At 41.1% G+C, this 14696-nt stretch overlaps 1 protein-coding gene across 1 annotated transcript; it reads left to right on the forward strand.

The window, feature by feature from the left end:
• The first annotated feature begins 317 nt into the window (after nt 1-317).
• LOC142790833 (uncharacterized) lies at nt 318-14183 on the forward strand. Its single transcript, XM_075885358.1, has 2 exons — nt 318-667; nt 13002-14183. The coding sequence occupies exons 1-2, from the start codon at nt 419-421 to the stop codon at nt 14181-14183; spliced, it is 1431 nt and encodes a 476-aa protein (XP_075741473.1). The 5' UTR covers nt 318-418.
• Nucleotides 14184-14696: the final 513 nt, after the last annotated feature.

A 14696-nucleotide genomic window follows, 5' to 3' on the forward strand; every position in this document is an offset into this window, starting at 1 on the left:
ACGACGGTTGCAAGCGCTTTCACATTAGATATCGCAGTTCCCGACTTGTAATGGTGAAAAACACTGCATCTCACTAAGTGACATTGTTTAATGCGGTTTTACGACGGTTCATATCTTAACATAACCTAACATCGCACTTGTATACTAAAAACGCTCTATTACACTGTTTCGTTCACAAATACGATATTTGCATATCCTCACAGTTTTTCACCAACTTATTACAGTACAGAACGCTGTATCTCGCCAAATGACATCGTTCTTTAAGGTTTCACGATGCTTGCATGCGCTTTAACGAGAATATCACAATATGGTGATGATGTCGCCTTACGTGCGTCTACTTGTGCAGGTTTTGGCGTGGTTCTTCGCGGACGCAGCAGCGGCCTATGTTATTGCTGGACAACACTATCAATGGACCCCGATGAAGAATGCGCACCAGCCCTCGAAAGAACTCAACCACTGCGCAACTAGATCATCGCCAGTGGCGTCAACGATGCTGTGCCACGTGGACTTCGTCGACTGCGCACCCCCGTGGAGCACGATGACGTCCTCCTCCTCCCCGATAGCAAGCTGCCCGGAGCATATAAAAACAAGGGCCATGGTCTCGACCTTCAGTGGACGCGGCAGCAACGCCGTGATGATGTCGCCTTACGTGCGTCTACTTGTGCAGGTTGGAGATCGAAAGTATGGTTTTCGTAGTAACTGTACCTGCCTGATTGTGCTGCCGTGTACACACACTGTTCTTGGTTGCCTAAATGACTGTGTTTCAGTTGTAAGCCTGTTACTGAAGTTGTCCGGTGACGTAGAGGAAAATCCTGGGCCCGAGGTTGAAAAAATGCTGGAGGAAATATTAAGTAACCAGACTAAACTACTAGCAAAAGGTAATGAAATTCAGGCCAAGCAGACATCTACGGATGCCAGCATTTCCGACATGCATGTTAGGCTCCAGACTATTGAAAAACAACTTGAAGGGTTGGGTGAAATACAGAGCCGGCTTACAATGATAGAATCAAGTGTTGGTCGCCATGACAGTGAATTGACGGCTCTTGCCAGGCAGATCGATGACTTAGATAATCGTTCTAGACGCAACAACTTTATGGTACGCGGAGTGGAAGAAGAAGAATTTGAGGATGAGGCAGTACTCTTAAGTAAGGTGAATGACGATATCTTTGACAAATTACTTGGCTCAAAGTGTAGCTCCATTGAGAGAATTCACCGTCTAGGAAAGAAAATACCTGGAAGAAGCCGTCCGGTCATCTTGAAAGTGGGAGACTACAGGGACAAAACCAAAATACTGAAAAACTGCCGCAACCTCAAGGGGACACAATTCAGTATCAGCGAAGATTACTCTAAACGAGTAGTTGAAATCAGAAAACAACTATGGATTTCATCAGCGGATGAAAGAGCAAAGGGAGCAAAGGTTAAACTAATCATCGATAAATTGAAAGTAAACAACGTTCTCTATGGCTGGATTGAGGCTACCAACGAGCGATTCAGGTATGCTAGCCCAGGTATTACCAGCTCTGACTGACGCAAATCGAGACCGACCGCATCTGTTAAGGTTATTAATGTAAACGCCAGAAGTTTGCTGAATAAAGCTGATGCAGTTGAAGCCGCAATCCTGGAGCATGAACCGGATATAATGGTCGTAACAGAGACTTGGTTACACACGGATGTAGCAGATTTTGAAGTAACACCTACAGGTTACACAATTGTTAGAAAAGACCGGCAAGGAAGAGGTGGTGGTGTTGCGTTTCTTATTAAAGACAACATTAGGTTTTCAGTGTTGGATGATAACTATGACATAGAAATGTTGTGGATTAGGTGTGGGTTCAGCGAGCGAACTGTGTATATTGGAGGGATTTATAGAGCGCCGAATTCCTTTCTTGATATAATCGCAAAGCTAAGAACTTTTATGGATTCTAATTTTAGCCCCCAAGATAACGTATTATTATTAGGGGACTTCAATCTTCCGGATATTAATTGGCTAACCCAGTCTCCTGGATCGGAACAGGTTGAGGTGCTGAGCAACTACTGGAGCTGGCATTCTGCTACGGGCTAACGCAAACTGTCACTGAATTTACTCGGATAGGGACTACAAGGTCATCTATTCTTGATTTGGTTTTTGTGTCCCCAAAGCTGTTGCCGTTACTCAGCCGTTGTGAAGTTGTAGAAGGCCTATCCGACCACAGAATGGTAGTAACGCGCCTAGCATTGTCCCCAGACACCTTGGGTAAACCCACACTTAGCACTGTATTGAATTTTATGGCGGCTGATGATGTGTCTATTTTGGACTATCTTGAAAGGTCCTTTGATGAATTTCAGGTCCTTTACAACACTGACTGCAGCACTGATAGGCTATGGCATTTCTTTTCAATTGTTGTAGGGAAGTGCATAGACAGCTATGTACCCAGGATTAGAAAACGCATTTGTAAAACCAATCCCTGGATTACCAGAAAAATCATTCACACAAAAAGAAAACTAAAACTGAAACAAAAATCTTGTGCAAAAAATTGTACCCCTGAAGGAACAGCTTGCATTTCTTCAATGAGACAAGAACTGAAACGTCTGATCAAACAATCCAGGGATCGGTTTTTCAATGTGACATTGACGAAATACTTGAAGGAAGCCCCCTCAAGGTTTTGGCGCTTTATAACTACCCCAGCAAGCTCCCCGAGGCTACCTGAAATTACTCAACAACGTGTTGATGATTTCAATTCTTTTTTTGCTTCTGTGTTTACTCATGATAATGGCATTTTGCCCGAATTTTCTACGTCATCATTGCAGCGGCCGATCGATGTTGTGGTAATTAGCGAAGAGGGTGTCCTAAATCTTTTACTTAATATAAATACAAGAAAAATCCCTGGCCCTGATGGTATACCAAACGAATTTCTGTACAGATACGCTGAATGGGCGGCTCGCTTCCTTACAAAAATATTTCAGTCGTCCCTGCGCAGTGGCTCTTTTCCACTAGCGTGGAAGCGGGCTAAAATTACCCCTGTTCACAAAAGTGGCTCCTCACGGGACGAGCGCAACTACCGTCCTATTTCGCTTATCAGTACATGTTCAAAGATACTCGAGCACATTATTAACAAACACCTGATGTCCTATCTTGATACGCACAATCTATTATTTTCGAAGCAGCATGGCTTCCGCCGAGGCTTATCTACAGCTACACAGTTAATCGAATTTGTTCATGATCTTTCAAAAACTATCAATTTGCGTGGTCAAACTGAAGTGGTATATTTGGATTTCGCAAAGGCATTTGATAGTGTCGCACTCAAAGCTCCTGTTTAAAATTGACAAAACGTTTCAAAATAATCACTTGACAAAATGGTTTTCATCCTATCTCAGCTGCCGTCAGCAGTTTGTTCAAATAAAAAATAAACAGTCTAGAGCAGTTGCAGTGAATTCTGGAGTTCCCCAGGGGAGCGTGCTGGGTCCCCTTTTATTTTTGTTATATATAAATGACCTACCAAACCGCGTTACGGTCCCGATAAGGTTGTTTGCCGATGACTGTGTTGTTTATAGCAGAATCGAGACTGAACATGACCAAGTTAATCTAAACAACAATCTTCAAAGAATAAAGGATTGGTGCGAAGAATGGCAAATGAGTTTGAACACAGAAAAAACAGTCTTTATGACTATAACTAGAAAGAAAGCACCTCTAGATTACAACTACCAGATTGGCAATGCTTTCCTCAAGCGTGTACAAAACTATAAATATCTTGGGTTATGGTTCACGCCCGACCTCCGGTGGAACACTCATATTGATAATGTATGCTCCAGGGCTACCAAGGCATTGTATAGCCTTAGACGTAACCTTTATACCGCCCCATCTGATATAAAGTGTCTTGCTTACAAAACTCTTGTCAGACCTATTATCGAATATTATAAAATTGTCTGGGACCCTTACACAAAGACAAACTGCAATAAAATAATAAAAATACAGCGACTTGGTGCGAGATTTATTTTTAATAAATACCGCCGACATCATTCTCCTACTGAACTCTGTAAAAAAGCTGGACTGGATAGTCCTGAACTTAGGACGAGGATTGAGCGTCTGAAATTCCTCTTCCAGTTAATTCATAATCATTTTAAACTAAACTATTCAGATTACTTCCAGGTCAACACACAAGAACACTCCAGACATCGCCATAATATGTATATACCACCCCTAGTCCCACGTAACGATTGCTTTAAGTACAGTAACTTTCCACGTGCTATTGAAGATTGGAATATCCTGCCAGAGTCTATAATTGGTTGTTCCTCGCTTACATCATTTGAACAGAATCTAAAACGTTTATTTTCCGAATAACAGTGACATGTTTTTTTTTTTGGCGTGTGTGTGTACTTTTTGTTGGATGCATGATTCTGCAGTAGTTGTCTTTCAAATCTTCAGCGCGGTGCAAAAGTGCCGCCTCAAATGCGTCATGTGCTTTTCTGCGCATATGTATTGCATCGCATGTGTGTTCCATTTATGTATGTTATGTAAAACTTCGAGTTGCTGGTCACAATAATACTGAGAAATTATCTCGAGACCTGTACGGTACTTCTCTTTTGCAAATAATTGTTTGTACTTCCACCCTGTAACGGCCCACTTCTGGGCTAACAGTATAAATAAATGAAATGAAATGAAATGAAATAGCAGTTTCGCACTTGTAACGGTACAACACGCAGTACCTGGCTAGTTCATGCCGTTTTGTGTCCTTTCACAATATTTGACCTATTGCAGTTTCGTAGTCGCAATAAAACACCACTATCTCATATGATGACGTCGTTTTTGGTGGTTTCACGACGTTACCTAGCTTAAACTAACATAACTCAACCTAACATAACCTTCGCACTTCTATCGTTAGAAAACGTTTTACTCGGTACTTTACAATGCTTTCTACAACATTACGACGGTATCAAGAGCTTTCACATTAGATATCGCAGTTCCCGACTTGTAATGGTGAAAAACACTGCATCTCACTAAGTGACATTGTTTAATGCGATTTTACGACGGTTCATATCTTAACACAACCTAACATCGCATTTGTATCTAAAAACGCTCTATTAAACTGTTTCGTTCACAAATACGATATTTGCATAACCTCACAGTTTTTCACCAACTTATTGCAGTACAGAACTCTGTATCTCGCTAAATCACATCGTTCTTCAAGGTTTCACGATGCTTGCTTGCGCTTTATAGAGAATGTCACAACATAGCAGTTTCGCACTTGTAACGGTACAACACACAGTATCTGGCTTGTTCATGCCGTTTTGTGTGCTTTCACATTTCACCTATCGCAGTTTGGTAGTCAAAATAAAATAACACTATCTCGTTAGATGACGTCGTTTTTGGTGGTTTCATGACGCTACCTAGCTTAAACTAACTCAACCTAACATAACCTTCGCACTTCTATCGTTAGAAAACGTTTTACTAGCTACTTTACAATGCTTGCTACAACATTACGACGGTTCATGCGATTTAACATAAGATATCACAGTTCCCGACTTGTAATGGTGAAAAACACTGGATCTCACTAAGTGACAATGTTTAATGTGGTTTTACGATGGTTCATATCTTAACCTAACCTAACATTCGCACTTGTATCTCGAAACGCTCAATTACCCTGTTTCGTTCACAATTACGATATTTGCAGGACCTCACAGTTTTTCACCAACTTATTACAGTACAGAACGCTGTATCTCGCTAAATGACATCATTATTTAAGGTTTCAAATTGCTTGCATGCGCTTTAAGGAGAATATCACAACATAGCAGTTTCGCACTTGTAACTGTACAACACGCAGTATTTGGCTTGTTCATGCCGTTTTGTGTGCTTTCAAAACATTTCACCTATCGCAGTTTCGTACTTGCCATAAAACGACACTATCTCGTTAGATGACGTCGTTTTTGGTGGTTTCACGACGCTACCTAGCTTAAACTAACATAACTCAACCTAACATAACCTTCGCACTTCTATCATTAGAAAACGGTTTACTCGGTACTTTACATTGCTTTCTACAACATTACGACGGTATCAAGCGCTTTCACATTAGATATCGCAGTTCCCCACTTCTAATGGTGAAAAACACTGCATCTCACTAAGTGACATTGTTTATTGCGGTTTTACGACAGTTCATATCTTAACCTAACCTAACCTAACCTTACCTTACCTAACCTAACAACCTAACTTAACCTAACCTAACTTAACCTAACCTAACCTAACCTAACCTAAACTAACCTAACCTAACCTAACCTAACCTAACCTAACACAACCCAACCCAACCTAACCTAACCTAACCTAACCCAACCCAACCTAACCTAACCCAACCTAACCTAACCCAACCTAACCTAACATAACCTAACCTAACCCAACCGAACCCAACCCAACCTAACCTAACCAAACCTAACCTAACCTAACCTAACCTAACGTAACCTAACCTAATCTAACGTAACCTAACCTAACCTAACGTAACGTAACCTAACCTAACCTAACCTAACCCAACCTAACCCAACCCAACCCAACCTAACCTAATCCAACCCAAACCAACCTAACCTAACCTAGCCTAACCTAACGACGGTTGCAAGCGCTTTCACATTAGATATCGCAGTTCCCGACTTGTAATGGTGAAAAACACTGCATCTCACTGACATTGTTTAATGCGGTTTTACGACGGTTCATATCTTACCATAACCTAACATCGCACTTGTATACTAAAAACGCTCTATTACACTGTTTCGTTCACAAATACGATATTTGCATATCCTCACAGTTTTTCACCAACTTATTACAGTACAGAACGCTGTATCTCGCTAAATGACATCGTTCTTCAAGGTTTCACGATGCTTGCATGCGCTTTAACGAGAATATCACAATATAGCAGTTTCGCACTTGTAACGGTACAACACGCAGTACCTGGCTAGTTCATGCCGTTTTGTGTCCTTTCACAATATTTGACCTATTGCAGTTTCGTAGTCGCAATAAAACACCACTATCTCATAAGATGACGTCGTTTTTGGTGGTTTCACGACGTTACCTAGCTTTAACATAACTCAACCTAACATAACCTTCGCACTTCTATCGTTAGAAAACGTTTTACTCGGTACTTTACATTGCTTTCTACAACATTACGACGGTATCAAGCGCTTTCACAGTAGATATCGCAGTTCCCGACTTGTAATGGTGAAAAACACTGCATCTCACTAAGTGACCTTGTTTAATGCGGTTTTACGACGGTTCATATCTTAACATAACCTAACATCGCATTTGTATCTAAAAACGCTCTATCACACTGTTTCGTTCACAAGTACGATATTTGCATATCCTCACAGTTTTTCACCAACTTATTACAGTACAGAACGCTGTATCTCGCTAAATGACATCGTTCTTCAAGGTTTCACGATGCTTGCATGCGCTTTAACGAGAATATCACAATATAGCAGTTTCGCACTTGTAACGGTACAACACGCAGTACCTGGCTAGTTCATGCCGTTTTGTGTCCTTTCACAATATTTGACCTATTGCAGTTTCGTAGTCGCAATAAAACACCACTATCTCATAAGATGACGTCGTTTTTGGTGGTTTCACGACGTTACCTAGCTTTAACATAACTCAACCTAACATAACCTTCGCACTTCTATCGTTAGAAAACGTTTTACTCGGTACTTTACATTGCTTTCTACAACATTACGACGGTATCAAGCGCTTTCACAGTAGATATCGCAGTTCCCGACTTGTAATGGTGAAAAACACTGCATCTCACTAAGTGACATTGTTTAATGCGGTTATACGACGGTTCATATCTTACCATAACCTAACATCGCACTTGTATACTAAAAACGCTCTATTACACTGTTTCGTTCACAAATACGATATTTGCATATCCTCACAGTTTTTCACCAACTTATTACAGTACAGAACGCTGTATCTCGCTAAATGACATCGTTCTTCAAGGTTTCACGATGCTTGCATGCGCTTTAACGAGAATATCACAATATAGCAGTTTCGCACTTGTAACGGTACAACACGCAGTACCTGGCTAGTTCATGCCGTTTTGTGTCCTTTCACAATATTTGACCTATTGCAGTTTCGTAGTCGCAATAAAACACCACTATCTCATTAGATGACGTCGTTTTTGGTGGTTTCACGACGCTACCTAGCTTAAACTATCTCAACCTAAAATAACCTTCGCACTTCTATCGTTAGAAAACGTTTTACTGGCTACTTTACAATGCTTTCTACTACATTACGACGGTTTCATGCGATTTAACATAGGATATCACAGTTCTCGACTTGTAATGGTGAAAAACACTGGATCTCACTAAGTGACATTGTTTAATGTGGTTTTACGACGGTTCATATCTTAACCTAACCTAAGATTCGCACTTATATCTCAAAACGCTCATTTACACTGTTTCGTTCACAATTACGATATTTGCATAACCTCACAGTTTTTCAGCAACTTATTGCAGTACAGAACGCTGTATCTCGCTAAATGACATCGTTCTTTAAGGTTTCACGATGCTTTCATGCGCTTTAACGAGAATATCACAACAGCAGTTTCGCATTTGTAACGGTACAACATGCAGTATCTGGCTTGTTCGTGCCGTTTTAAGTGCTTTCACAACATTTCACCTTTTGCAGTTTCGTACATGCAATAATACAACACTATCTCGGTAGATGTCCTTTTTGGTGGTTTCACGACGCTACCGAGCTTAAACCAACATAACTCAACCTAACATAACCTTCGCACTTCTATCGTTAGAAAACGTTTTACTCGCTACTTTACAATGCTCTCTACAACATTACGACGGTTTCATGTGCTTTCACATTAAATATCGCAGTTCCCGACTTGTAATGGTGAAAAACACTGCATCTCAATAAGTGACTTTGTTTAATGCGGTTTTACGACGGTTCATATCTTAACCTAACCTAACATTCGCACTTGTATCTAAAAACGCTCTATTACACTGTTTCGTTCACAATTACGATAATTGCATAACCTCACAGTTTTTCAGCAACTTATTGCAGTACAGAACGCTGTATCTCGCTAAATGACATCGTTCTTTAAGGTTTCACGATGCTTGCATGCGCTTTATAGAGAATGTCACAACATAGCAGTTTCGCACTTGTAACGGTACAACACACAGTATCTGGCTTGTTCATGCCGTTTTGTGTGCTTTCACATTTCACCTATCGCAGTTTTGTAGTCAAAATAAAATAACACTATCTCGTTAGATGACGTCGTTTTTGGTGGTTTCATGACGCTACCTAGCTTAAACTAACTCAACCTAACATAACCTTCGCACTTCTATCGTTAGAAAACGTTTTACTAGCTACTTTACAATGCTTGCTACAACATTACGACGGTTCATGCGATTTAACATAAGATATCACAGTTCCCGACTTGTAATGGTGAAAAACACTGGATCTCACTAAGTGACAATGTTTAATGTGGTTTTACGATGGTTCATATCTTAACCTAACCTAACATTCGCACTTGTATCTCGAAACGCTCAATTACCCTGTTTCGTTCACAATTACGATATTTGCAGGACCTCACAGTTTTTCACCAACTTATTACAGTACAGAACGCTGTATCTCGCTAAATGACATCATTATTTAAGGTTTCAAATTGCTTGCATGCGCTTTAAGGAGAATATCACAACATAGCAGTTTCGCACTTGTAACTGTACAACACGCAGTATTTGGCTTGTTCATGCCGTTTTGTGTGCTTTCAAAACATTTCACCTATCGCAGTTTCGTACTTGCCATAAAACGACACTATCTCGTTAGATGACGTCGTTTTTGGTGGTTTCACGACGCTACCTAGCTTAAACTAACATAACTCAACCTAACATAACCTTCGCACTTCTATCATTAGAAAACGGTTTACTCGGTACTTTACATTGCTTTCTACAACATTACGACGGTATCAAGCGCTTTCACATTAGATATCGCAGTTCCCCACTTCTAATGGTGAAAAACACTGCATCTCACTAAGTGACATTGTTTATTGCGGTTTTACGACAGTTCATATCTTAACCTAACCTAACCTAACCTTACCTTACCTAACCTAACTTAACCTAACTTAACCTAACCTAACTTAACCTAACCTAACCTAACCTAACCTAAACTAACCTAACCTAACCTAACCTAACCTAACACAACCCAACCCAACCTAACCTAACCTAACCTAACCCAACCCAACCTAACCTAACCCAACCTAACCTAACCCAACCTAACCTAACATAACCTAACCTAACCCAACCGAACCCAACCCAACCTAACCTAACCAAACCTAACCTAACCTAACCTAACCTAACCTAACGTAACCTAACCTAATCTAACGTAACCTAACCTAACCTAACGTAACGTAACCTAACCTAACCTAACCTAACCCAACCTAACCCAACCCAACCCAACCTAACCTAATCCAACCCAAACCAACCTAACCTAACCTAGCCTAACCTAACGACGGTTGCAAGCGCTTTCACACTAGATATCGCAGTTCCCGACTTGTAATGGTGAAAAACACTGCATCTCACTGACATTGTTTAATGCGGTTTTACGACGGTTCATATCTTACCATAACCTAACATCGCACTTGTATACTAAAAACGCTCTATTACACTGTTTCGTTCACAAATACGATATTTGCATATCCTCACAGTTTTTCACCAACTTATTACAGTACAGAACGCTGTATCTCGCTAAATGACATCGTTCTTCAAGGTTTCACGATGCTTGCATGCGCTTTAACGAGAATATCACAATATAGCAGTTTCGCACTTGTAACGGTACAACACGCAGTACCTGGCTAGTTCATGCCGTTTTGTGTCCTTTCACAATATTTGACCTATTGCAGTTTCGTAGTCGCAATAAAACACCACTATCTCATAAGATGACGTCGTTTTTGGTGGTTTCACGACGTTACCTAGCTTTAACATAACTCAACCTAACATAACCTTCGCACTTCTATCGTTAGAAAACGTTTTACTCGGTACTTTACATTGCTTTCTACAACATTACGACGGTATCAAGCGCTTTCACAGTAGATATCGCAGTTCCCGACTTGTAATGGTGAAAAACACTGCATCTCACTAAGTGACCTTGTTTAATGCGGTTTTACGACGGTTCATATCTTAACATAACCTAACATCGCATTTGTATCTAAAAACGCTCTATCACACTGTTTCGTTCACAAGTACGATATTTGCATACCTCACAGATTTTCACCAACTTATTGCAGTACAGAACTCTGTATCTTGCTAAATCACATCGTTCTTCAAGGTTTCACGATGCTTGCATGCGCTTTAACGAGAATGTCACAACATAGCAGTTTCGCACTTGTAACGGTACAACACGCAGTACCTGGCTAGTTCATGCCGTTTTGTGTCCATTCACAATATTTCACCTATCGCAGTTTCGTAGTCGCAATAAAACAACACTATCTCATTAGATGACGTCGTTTTTGGTGGTTTCACGATGCTACCTAGCCTAAACTATCTCAACCTTCGCACTTCTATCGTTAGAAAACGTTTTACTGGCTACTTTACAATGCTTTCTACAACATTACGACGGTTTCATGCGATTTAACAAAGGATATCACAGTTCTCGACTTGTAATGGTGAAAAACACTGGATCTCACTAAGTGACATTGTTTAATGTGGTTTTACGACGGTTCATATCTTAACCTAACCTAAGATTCGCACTTGTATCTCAAAACGCTCATTTACACTGTTTCGTTCACAATTACGATATTTGCATGACCTCACAGTTTTTCACCAACTTATTACAGTACAGAACGCTGTATCTCGCTAAATGACATCATTCTTTAAGGTTTCACAATGCTTGCATGCGCTTTAAGGAGAATATCACAACATAGCAGTTTCGCACTTGTAACGGTACAACACGCAGTATTTGGCTTGTTCATGCCGTTTTGTGTGCTTTCACAACATTTCACCTATCGCAGTTTCGTACTTGCCATAAAACAACACTATCTCGTTAGATGACGTCGTTTTTGGTGGTGTCACGACGCTACCTAGCTTGAACTAACATAACTCAACCTAACATAACCTTCGCACTTCTATCGTTAGAAAACGTTTTACTCGGTACTTTACATTGCTTTCTACAACATTACGACGGTATCAAGCGCTTTCACATTAGATATCGCAGTTCCCGACTTCTAATGGTGAAAAACACTGCATCTCGCTAAGTGACATTGTTTATTGCGGTCTTACGACGGTCCATATCTTAACCAAACCTAACCTAACCTTACCTAACCTAAGTTAACCTAACTTAACCTAACCTAACTTAACCTAACCTAACCTAACCTAACCTAACCCAACCCAACCCAACCCAACCTAACCTAACCTAACCTAACCCAACCACACCCAACCCAACCCAACCCAACCTAACCTAACCTAACCTGACCTAACCTAACCCAACAAACCCAACCCAACCTAACCTAACCAAACCTAACCTAACCTAACCTAACTTTACCTAACCTAACCTAACGTAACCTAACGTAACCTAACCTAACCTAATCTAACGTAACCTAACCTAACCTAACCTAACGTAACGTAACCTAACCTAACCTAACCCAACCTAACCCAACCCAACCCAACCCAACCTAACCTAATCCAACCCAAACCAACCTAACCTAACGACGGTTGCAAGCGCTTTCACATTAGATATCGCAGTTCCCGACTTGTAATGGTGAAAAACACTGCATCTCACTAAGTGACATTGTTTAATGCGGTTTTACGACGGTTCATTTTTTAACATAACCTAACATCGCACTTGTATATAAAAACGCTCTATTACACTGTTTCGTTCACAAATACGATAATTGCATAACCTCACAGTTTTTCAGCAACTTATTGCAGTACAGAACGCTGTATCTCGCTAAATGACATCGATCTTTAAGGTTTCACGATGCTTGCATGCGCTTTAACGAGAATATCACAATATGGTGATGATGTCGCCTTACGTGCGTCTACTTGTGCAGGTTTTGGCGTGGTTCTTCGCGGACGCAGCAGCGGCCTATGTTATTGCTGGACAACACTATCAATGGACCCCGATGAAGAATGCGCACCAGCCCTCGAAGGAACTCAACCACTGCGCAACTAGATCATCGCCAGTGGCGTCAACGATGCTGTGCCACGTGGACTTCATCGACTGCGCACCCCCGTGGAGCACGATGACGTCCTCCTCCTCCCCGATAGCAAGCTGCCCGGAGCATATAAAAACAAGGGCCATGGTCTCGACCTTCAGTGGACGCGGCAGCAACGCCGTGATGATGTCGCCTTACGTGCGTCTACTTGTGCAGGTTGGTGATCGAAAGTATGGTTTTCGTAGTAACTGTACCTGCCTGATTGTGCTGCCGTGTACACACACTGTTCTTGGTTGCCTAAATGACTGTGTTTCAGTTGTAAGCCTGTTACTGAAGTTGTCCGGTGACGTAGAGGAAAATCCTGGGCCCGAGGTTGAAAAAATGCTGGAGGAAATATTAAGTAACCAGACTAAACTACTAGCAAAAGGTAATGAAATTCAGGCCAAGCAGACATCTACGGATGCCAGCATTTCCGACATGCATGTTAGGCTCCAGACTATTGAAAAACAACTTGAAGGGTTGGGTGAAATACAGAGCCGGCTTACAATGATAGAATCAAGTGTTGGTCGCCATGACAGTGAATTGACGGCTCTTGCCAGGCAGATCGATGACTTAGATAATCGTTCTAGACGCAACAACTTTATGGTACGCGGAGTGGAAGAAGAAGAATTTGAGGATGAGGCAGTACTCTTAAGTAAGGTGAATGACGATATCTTTGACAAATTACTTGGCTCAAAGTGTAGCTCCATTGAGAGAATTCACCGTCTAGGAAAGAAAATACCTGGAAGAAGCCGTCCGGTCATCTTGAAAGTAGGAGACTACAGGGACAAAACCAAAATACTGAAAAACTGCCGCAACCTCAAGGGGACACAATTCAGTATCAGCGAAGATTACTCTAAACGAGTAGTTGAAATCAGAAAACAACTATGGATTTCATCAGCGGATGAAAGAGCAAAGGGAGCAAAGGTTAAACTAATCATCGATAAATTGAAAGTAAACAACGTTCTCTATGGCTGGATTGAGGCTACCAACGAGCGATTCAGGTATGCTAGCCCAGGTATTACCAGCTCTGACTGACGCAAATCGAGACCGACCGCATCTGTTAAGGTTATTAATGTAAACGCCAGAAGTTTGCTGAATAAAGCTGATGCAGTTGAAGCCGCAATCCTGGAGCATGAACCGGATATAATGGTCGTAACAGAGACTTGGTTACACACGGATGTAGCAGATTTTGAAGTAACACCTACAGGTTACACAATTGTTAGAAAAGACCGGCAAGGAAGAGGTGGTGGTGTTGCGTTTCTTATTAAAGACAACATTAGGTTTTCAGTGTTGGATGATAACTATGACATAGAAATGTTGTGGATTAGGTGTGGGTTCAGCGAGCGAACTGTGTATATTGGAGGGATTTATAGAGCGCCGAATTCCTTTCTTGATATAATCGCAAAGCTAAGAACTTTTATGGATTCTAATTTTAGCCCCCAAGATAACGTATTATTATTAGGGGACTTCAATCTTCCGGATATTAATTGGCTATCCCAGTCTCCTGGATCGGAACAGGTTGAGGTGCTGAGCAACTACTGGAGCTGG

Source organism: Rhipicephalus microplus, unplaced genomic scaffold (genome assembly GCF_043290135.1).
Source record: "Rhipicephalus microplus isolate Deutch F79 unplaced genomic scaffold, USDA_Rmic scaffold_131, whole genome shotgun sequence".
Classification (NCBI taxonomy): Eukaryota; Metazoa; Arthropoda; class Arachnida; order Ixodida; family Ixodidae; genus Rhipicephalus; species Rhipicephalus microplus.